The 9,806-nt window shown below is 46.2% G+C and overlaps 1 protein-coding gene across 1 annotated transcript; it reads right to left on the bottom strand.

The window, feature by feature from the left end:
- Window positions 1-8,853: 8,853 nt before the first annotated feature.
- LOC135391143 (uncharacterized) lies at window positions 8,854-9,483 on the bottom strand. Its single transcript, XM_064621252.1, has one exon. It carries the CDS (start codon window positions 9,481-9,483, stop codon window positions 8,854-8,856), a length of 630 nt encoding a protein of 209 aa, XP_064477322.1.
- Window positions 9,484-9,806: the final 323 nt, after the last annotated feature.

The raw sequence follows: 9,806 nt of genomic DNA, 5'->3' as shown, positions 1-9,806 counted from the left end.
TTTTTCGTCCCAAAAATGCCAAGATATTAAATAAATGAATTTTATGGCGAATTCGGGTGGTCATTTTGTGGCAACACGGTCTAGATAACGTCACCACTGCCATCCGCACATGAGGAGTGCTAGGAATCTAGCGGTTTTATCCGCTTGGCGGCATCGCAGTCGCTCGTCTTCGGATTTCGTCGTCTGCTAAACCATGTCAACCTGATGTGAACTTCGACGCTAGCCAAGGTTAGCCAGCCATAGCTTGGCTAACCTCTCTTGTTATAACCCATAATAAAGAAAGAAAGAACTTCGACTGCAGGCAAAATATGGGTCCACGCCACCCTCGCAGTGCGGATGTGACGACACTGGATGTTGTTGGGCAACCCGCTGCCCGGTTATATCGAGGCCGGGCGAAAAGAGTGCTAGCTGGCAAATTCCTGCCGCTCGGAAAGCGCAACGAGAACATGCGAGATCTGGCAAAGAAAGTTGTCACGAAATGACCACCCGAATTCGCCGTAAGTGAGACGCTCGCACGCCGCCGCGGCATTCCTTTTCTCAAGGTTGTGCCCTCATTGGTTCTTAGGGAGTGACGTTTTCTCGTTTCTCCAGAGAGGGAATTCCGGCGCACTCTCAACATCCGGTGTCCGTTCTTGTCATGCACTCCATCGAATAACAGTGAAACTACTCCACTCTTTCGTGTGGGATTTTCGATACCGTGGTCAGTGGTCCACGAGGAAGAAGATGACACTGCATAGTTTCGAAGTAGACTGGAATGGATGCGACCGTCCCTTTAAAGTAGCACAGAAGTCATCTTTAACGCCCTGTTTTCTTTGTATAAAACTGCTAAGCAGGCCAGTAAGATGTACTATAAGAATTCATTCACCCCATAGAGTAATAATTATCGCAGAAATTGAATTTAAAGTACCCCGCAAAACGCGAGCGTGCGCAACGGCGGTGGAGGGCAGCACCAGCCTGTGATCTGCCTGGGACCTCGCGCTGACGCTACAGGGGCCATGCTCGCTGATTGGTCCAGAGAAATGTTGTCTGCTACTCAGCTGTTGGGGGTTCTGAAAAAGCATTGCTCCTGGCACGGTCATGATTCGGCGCTCCTTCTATCCCCAATCACGGCCACTTGCACACGTCGCTTCGCGCCATACAACCTGAGATGTGGCAGCGGTGCTCCGCGTTGAAGACGACGCAGAATATGCCGGAAAACTGCTCGGTGCCGCTGTGTTCGTCAACAGAGAGCACAAGTTCAGGCTTATCGTACCACGACGTACCGTAAAACCAGGCAGTTCGTGATGCATGGCTCAACGCAATATCCCGTGAAGGTGAGCGGAAGGGAACGTGCTGGATGCCAGCCTTACACTCGGTCGTTTGTTCCCAGCACTTCAAAGAAGGTGACTTCGGGCCAGTAGGAAAAAGAAATCTGCTTCCTGCGGTCCCATCGGTTTTTACTGCCTATCCTTCCCATAAACAGACTGCGAAACCAGCCCCAAAACATAGGAAGCTTGTGCGCGTAGTTGGACGAAGAAGCATCCAACGTGCGACCGACACTGAGTGCCGAACATGTTGCCAGAGGATAGAGAGGCAAGAGGCAATAAGAGGCAAGAGGATAGTCGCAAGCCAGCTGTAACTTAAAAACACGAGACTGTGGGTCAAGCCCTCTTCACACTGTGTAACCCCCAGTCTCGGGCTTTTAAGTTATGGTGCCGAAGCCGATGTTGTGTCTCGTGATGTAGACGAGGCGTCACAGACGGAGTGTGATCACTAGAGCTTCATAAACGACACGGAGACGGCAACTGCTCAATCTACCATCAAGATCAACGTTGCAGAAATTTGTCAGATAGTCTTGCGGTGAAACTGGTGTGACACCGCTGATCACACAACGACTCAAAGTAGAGGTTGAGGAACTGAGCTTTCCCCGAGCTGTCTATTGCTCTTTAATCCTCAATGAGATACAGAAGAGTGTCCAACGTGTCCTGAGCTGCTACACAATCCACTTTCAAGAAATGTCTTTGGATTGTAAGTGAGATATCTCATATGAAATGAAGATTCTCAATAAAAACACGGAGCCCTGAAGGTGGCAGACGTGATGACATCTATAATTTCTAGGTACTTGTAATTTGTTGGCATGTGTGATTTTGTTTTTTGTACGATAATAAACAATGGCCAGTCACGGTGTACGTACAAAAAAGCATGTACTCATTGACTTATACATATGCTCGTGACAGGCATTATCATCCATGAGCGCGTTCGGCACCCCTCTACCATGTGCTGGTCAAGCACGATACCGTTGCCAGGAAACTCTTAGTCACACACACACACAAAAAAAGAGAAAAATACAGAGAAAACATGTAAACGAGGCTCCGAGGAACAGGCGCGCCTTTTCCGCGTTCCTGAGTGACCTACGTCGTCTGCTCGTCCGCGCTGCGTGGCACCCCCCGCGGCCCCAAAACGAAACTCCGTCGGCACAGGGATCTCGGCGCTGGCAACAGGCTGGAGGAGCGAAGCGACGCGCGCAAGTGGCCGTGCCCCAATTCTCCGGGGAAACTGGCAAAACTGGTTTCGGCGGCAAAGGGACAGGGAACTGACCCCCGCTCACCAGCAAATCAGAACGAGTTGCCCCCACGACCTACTATATACTGACACGACCATAACACTCGCCGATTTCCCTATGGAACTTCCGTCCGCGGCTCAGCGAGCAGAAGTGAGTATTTCGCGCTGTGCGCACGTGCGGCGACGCTTTGTGCCCCTGTAACATCATTGATGACGTGGCATCATATGCACCGTGGCATCATGGCATCATGGCACCGTGGCATCATGGCACCGTGCACTAGCGAGAGGACGCTGCGGTCGCTTGATCGACAGCGCCACCCGTGGCGATTTCGCGCGTAACGGTCTGGTACTGCCGCAGTATCGGCGCCTTCGCGTATGTAGCTTTGGTGCGTACGGGTGTTTCCCCGAGTTTTATATGTCGGCTTTGGGGCTTTGGACTCATTAAGCCGTGAGACTACTTGTGTGGAAGTGGTTTGTCACGTAAAATGTATCCGATGGGGAAGCCTTTTGCACGTGGATCATTATGTGTCTATGCACAATGTGTGACACAGTGTGTAGCGCAGACAAGCGTGTAGTATTCAAGGCCCATATTTACGTGAAGTTAAGTGCATATTTATCCGCAAGGAACTACCAATTATAGACTACACATCAGAGACTAGCTATGTAGTACCTGCGCTATGATGACGGAAATCTCGCACTGAAGAATTCACATGAATAATACAGTCAACAACAAATTGGAATATACATTACGAAGCTAGCGGAAAAAAAAAACGTTCTCGTTTCTTTCTTATGCATAATCCGTTAACGTGATGATGCACTGTGAGGATAAGTTTCTTAGTCAAATTATTCCCAATCTTGCATCGCTCAAGGCGGGGGATTCCCTTTTAGCCCTTAGTGCCTGCATTGGATGCACAGTCATAGTAATAAAATCAATCAGTCAATCAAGATTGTTTCAGGATATAAATAAGGCGTGTTTTTGTTTGAAACTGGATATGTAATGATAATGTTTTATTAGTGCTAAACAACTACCACAACGGCCTCAGTATAGGTGAACATATAGCGCATCAGACACATTGTCGCAAATTGCAACATAGAAGCAGCCAGAAATAACGCAACAGAAACACAAAACATAAACTATGCTAAAAAATATAAAAAAAGTGACAATAATTAAGAAGAAACAGTGAGGTTGCTGTTCGACAAACGCATGATTACTTTTGTGTGTGTTTGCGTGTGTGTGTGCGGACGAATAAGAAGGAGCAAAGAACCACTTGTAAACCGAGATCACAAGATTTGGCAACGATGGGAATGCAGATCATAGGGACAGAATGCACCTACATAAAATGATGACGGCTTGCGAAACGCAGCTCGGGGAGGACAAATAATTCCCCGTGTTCGCATGCAAGCTTTATACTGAAGGAAGAAGAGGTCCAAATCCAGTCTTCGCCGACACGCTGCAAAATTAGGGTCCGAGTAAAGAGATAAATACTGTACATATGGCAGACACTAATTTTAGCCAAGCTCCACGATGTTCATTGGTCATTCATTGGTGTATTTTGCAACTTTTTCACGTCAGTTGCTGTGCTATAAGTCCGCATCGTGGCGCTCAACTGGTCATTGACAAATATACTAAATGCAGGGAATGAGTTCTAAGTTTGAAACAACGGATTTGAGCGGCACGTTGGGTGGATTGCCGTGAAAGCGCTGTCTCAAATACGTGATCGGCGGGACGATACAGCGAGAAGGACGAAAACTTTACGGCGAGTTGCCTCTCTTTTACAGGAACTTGGTTGTCGTGGCAGATTACCACATAGAATTAGTTTCCATTTTGTCTTCTCCTTTGACTTTCTATGCAGGCAGCTTCAAATCGCTCTTTTCGAACGGCGAGACTAGCACAGCACTGCTAGACGCTGCTGGCTGGTACCAGGGCATTACGTCGCGTTTCCCCTCGAGGGGCCGCTGCCGTCGATAGAAAACCCTAGCGCACGGTGCATAAAGTAGTACAGAAGTCACTTTTAACACCCTGTTTTCCTTGAATAACGCTGCTAAGCAGGCCAGTAAGATGCCATATAAGCCATAAGAATTAATTCAACCCGTGGAGTCATAATTATCGGCAGAAATTGAATTCAAAGTACGCTGCAAAAAGCGACCGTGCGCAACAGCGGTGGAGAGCAGTACCAGCTTGTGATCTGCCTGGGACCTCGTGCTGACGCTACAGGTGCCACGCTCGCTGATTGGTTCAGAGAAATGTTGTCTGCTATTCCGCTGTCGTCTGCATTTCGACTGTTCGGGGTTCTGAAAAAGCATTGCTCCTGGCTCGGTCACGATTCGGCCGCTCCTTCCCCAATTCTCCGCGGACCTCCACTGACCAGCGAACCAGAATCAGTTGCCCCTGTAACGTCATCGGTGACGAGGCAAAAGGGTGAACCCGGGGAGCCATGCTTATGCGTTCTTTTCATTTTTTTTTTTTTTTTTCTGGGAAACAAATTGCGCACATCAAAACCTTTCGCGCTAGTCGGTAAAATGACACATACACTTTCATCAGACGTCTTATTCTGAAAAATTTTTTATGGCCCTCTGTACTCCTTTAAGGGAGAAAATTAGAGCTCCACTCAAATTTTATTGACAGCATTCACTTTATTATGCAAGTCTGGCCCAGAATAAACACACAGTACACACAACGTACGGACACGCATGTGTACTGACTTCTATGTACAGACTAGAAAGTAGACAAGATCCTAAGATGCATAAGCTCACCAGCAGTTTGTACAAAAATGCCAAAATAAGTTACAATAAATAAGGGGCAATTGAGCTCTTGCACATACATATACTAAAGTAATGAGTTAAGCCACTATGTGAGGGAATTGTGGAAGTAATCCATACTCCCTATCGTGTGATGCTTTGTATAAAGAGTTGCAATACCGTTACAATGTATTCGGCACAGAGATTCTGAGTATGCTACTGTATGGTATAAAAAAGCTACAAGCTACAAAGAAATGCATTAGCTGCTCAATGAGCGGTTAAAACAAAAAGGCATGCAAAACATGTCCAGTTCATGCTAAATGATATAGAATTTCAGATTTACTCCAAAAACAATGCAACAAGTTTGGGAATGTCTTGATATGACCACCTATAGCCCATGCTGCAGTTTGCTTAATCAAGCTGACCCAAAAGAATGTGTATAATTTGCCACTTTCACATAGATGCGGCAAGGTGGATATTGTTTCTGGAATATTGTAGTTTATAACGTGTCAGGAGAGCACTACAATCAAATGCCCTGTCGTATAAGGATGATTACTTTACAGATACCTGCTTTGTTTCCATTGGCCTTTAAAAACATTGCATTTGTGTGTCGGGGGGAACAGCACCCCCGGTAGCAAAGCTTGGCTAATGGTAAACCTACTCTAATCGTTCTAAATGTAATGGGAAATCTGTAGACCTTTGGATAAAATTGCTGTGGGCTTCGGGTTTCTGTCTCTGCACGCCAGGGGATATCTTTCTACGCGGCTACTAATGACACCTATTGTGATGCCGTAAACTCTCGATGACAATTTGGAAGCGCACATTAAGGCAGGTAAAAATGCTCTCTCAATACGCATAAAATGTAATAACGAGACCGAGCCACGTAGCTAGCGACATAGATCCCCATCTGTATCAAGGCCACAAGTTATCTTCTCAAATCAATGCAGCGATAAAAAGTCACCTACACTTAACTCCAAGTGGAGATCACACAGCTACCGGTGACAACATATATCACAGGTGGCAACTGTTCTCATACCCATGGCCATGTACCGTATGAATTTCCTGGACTGCCAGTGGCATCCCTCCTGCATACATACAGCCTCCTCGAGGTCCAAGGTTCATGTACCCTTTTCCGATATGGGTATTTTCCCAACAAGAGCATTATGCACTTGAGTGCAATGTATTTGCAACTTTGCAGATGGTTATTTATAGCTATTTTCTCTAAGAGGTTAGTGTTGACCACTCGGAACCTTTACGGTGTGTGCTCTGCATTAATATTTCAACTCAGACCAAGTTAAACAACCTTTAGGTGGACAAGGGTAGTTCAAAATGACATCTTTCAAGGTGGCCAATAGGATCTTAGATAACGTGGAACCAACGGGATCTTAGATAAAGAAGTATAGGCGACAGCAGCTAATCAGGCAGAATATAAGCGCGTGCTTGTGAGTGTGTTGTGCATCTGTGAGTTTCGAACGTAGTACACCCGGGGTCTTATAACAACCCATTTAGTTGCCACTGGCACCATCAATGACAAACGCTTCAATGTGGCATATCTGCCCATCTCTCCAGCGGCAAAAATGATTTCGTTTAAGTCTCACTATTGCTTGAAAGTGTTTTATCGCTCCTTTAAATCATCACCATCATCATTATGCCCTGTCTTGGCCATCCACAAAATTGGCAATCAAGTTCTTTTTGCGGGATTTCGTAAATTATGACACTCAGTTTTTGTCAGAGACTTCTCTGAAGGATCTAGCAAGTGAGCTTTCCACTCAAACCGGTGCACTGCTAAAGAATCATATTTGGGGAACTTGAGGTGTTGGAGCTAGCATCCGCAATGAATTTGACATGAAACCTCCTCGTCTTTAAAATTTCGTGAATTTGTTGAATTTATGCCATATCTAATTTCTCCACTTGGCTCGGTGGTGAAAGGAATTGTGACAGTTTGAGTTTGAATATAAAAAAAGGGGGGCTGTGACAGCTTATCCAAAATTATACTGGGTACCCATATAAGACAGCGACTTGCATGAATGGGACAGCAGTCTGGGAGCCCGGGACACGATGTCTTAGGTGCAGGCATATTCCCAGGATTGTCACCTCCCCGGGTGACACCAATAGCGGCGTTTGTGGCAGTTTTGGCCTTTCTTGACGACATTTTGGGGGGCGTTAGGGGGGCAGCTGGGAAAATCCCCACTACCCAGTGACGACAAATATTGAGGGGAGGGCTATGGCATCTGAGCCTCTCCTAGATCTGCCCAGATTATAATTCATACCTCGTGTAATGAACCACCAATATCAAAGCGTCACAACCCCTTCAATACCCTAGTCAGATGGGGCAATTTAAGGCCTTAAAAGCTCTAAGGAAAGAACGTAGCTAGGTGAAGGCCGTGTTCTGTCGAACGCTGCCAGATGGCAACGGCTAATGCAAATTACGATCATGGCGTTGTTTGCTAATTTGGCTACAATGACAACATATATTACTTGCTTACATTTTTGAGTCAAGTTTTAAATTTCCTCCTGTACTTTCTGCATTGTTTTTTTAAGCTCCAATGTTTGCAATGCATTGCCAATGTACTGGTAAAGAGGGCTATTCATAGCGCTTCTGGGGTCCATAATTCGTGATATATCCTTCTGTTATACTTGTAAATGCTCTAGCCTCCACTTCAGTTGATGAAGACGTTCCTTCCAATATGTTAATACTTAATACAACAAGGCATGGGCAATTGTGTCTGATGTTGAGAGTATCCCGTATCTTTCTGCGTTCGAGAGAAGGCGGTTTGGAGGTTACAGAGTTTTTCTTTGACTCCATTCCTGTGGTATCTCCATTTCTGCCCAAAGGCCACCTGGCATAACTTATATCTCATTTTTATTTATGGCCTTATTATTTTAAGGCCTTAAATGTGCCCCTCTGGTAGGGGTGTAAGCAGGGGCAGATACAGGATTTTTCTGAGAGGGGGTGGGGTCTTGTCTTGAAAAGCATGCTTTTATACTACCAAGGTCAATTGGGACTGTATGTAACGACTGAAATTGGGGGGGGGGGGGGGGGGTCAGGACCTCCAGACCCCCTCTAAATCCACCCCTGGGAGTAAGTAAGGTGTCTTTTTGCTCTTACTAGAATTCATTGGGCCTTCACAGTGCATCGTTGACAACCCTGTGCCTTCGTATTGCCAAGTTTTCCCACAAGGGTCCTTTAATAGTGACCACTTCAGAGCCGTGTCACTAGCTGTGTGGCAGTCGCTGTAGTGATATTACACGTAATGAAACAAGTGTAGCAACTGTAGTGCTATACCATATACAAAATGAAGCTGAATTTGTGTATGACAAATATGCATGAAAGAAATGACCTGACAGAGCAAATGCACACTGAACACATACTCAACAACTCCTTGCATCTGCGACCTCAAAACACCAAGAGTTTCTTGCATCAGGCACGACTGCTCTGGCAGCCACAGAGTAAGCACGTCTTTACGAAACAGCTCCCCCGTGATATATTTGACACCATCGACTCGCCGTCAAGGAAAGATGATAGTTTGTGAAATAACTAATGAATACTCGATGACACACTGAGAATCCCGATCACAGCATAGCTCCTACTGTGTCACCGTCGTCATCAGACGCAGAGAAATTGCTGTTGATGTTGAAGCTTCTGCCAATTCTCAGTTCAGACAGACCATGTCCGTCAATCATCAGGCTGTTACCTCCGCCGTCGTGATTTGGCGTGTCTGGCGTCGACATTTTCCTCTCCGATCTTCCTAGAACAACAGTCCCTTTAGAATTAGATCTCGATCGTGGCCGTGAGCCGGTTCCCGAATTTCGGGCTGTCTTCGTCGGTAACCGCCGCATTGCCGTCAAAAGCTTTTCTACTACCGGCGTATACGCTGCTACTTCGTCCACAAGTGAATACCGATGTGTAAGGAGCTCTATCTGCATGTCGCGGTCTCGAATCATTTCGTCGTATTTCTTGACGCGCTCTTCGGCAGCAGCAAGTTGAGATTCCAGCTCTGCGATGCGAGCATCCTTCGCATCGCCAACGTCGCGGATGCGTGCTTGCATCGTTTCGTCTTTCTTGATTAAGGCCTCTGCCTGCTCTTGCACTGTGCGCTCCAGTTCAACAACTTTGACGTGTAATAGCTGCAAGTGGTCGTTGGCTTCTTTGATGCTGCTGCGTGTTGGACTAGGACTAACTTTCGACTGGAACATGGCCATCGAAACTTGCGTTTAACCGATGGTCTAGTGTTCGTGCGAGGAAACTGCAACGTGCATAACACCAGTGAGGGCCAATATGGGGTGGTGGTGATGAACTACATTATTTTCGCAGTACCGGCTGTTGTAGCACGTATATATTTACGATCAATGCGATGCGCCATGACAGTTTTCATAGCGATAGCGATGGATTTGTCTGCTTCCGTACGCGTGATATTCGACGTTTCTGATTATTTTTGTGCATTTTCATAAGCCTTCTTTTGTTAAATGCATAAATTTCGAGCAATAACTGATAAAATGTACAATTATTATGACAGACGACATTT

Source organism: Ornithodoros turicata, chromosome 4 (assembly GCF_037126465.1).
Source record: "Ornithodoros turicata isolate Travis chromosome 4, ASM3712646v1, whole genome shotgun sequence".
NCBI lineage: Eukaryota > Metazoa > Arthropoda > Arachnida > Ixodida > Argasidae > Ornithodoros > Ornithodoros turicata.
The sequence above is the reverse complement of the archived record's forward strand: the minus strand, read 5'-3'. Positions and strand labels throughout refer to the sequence as shown.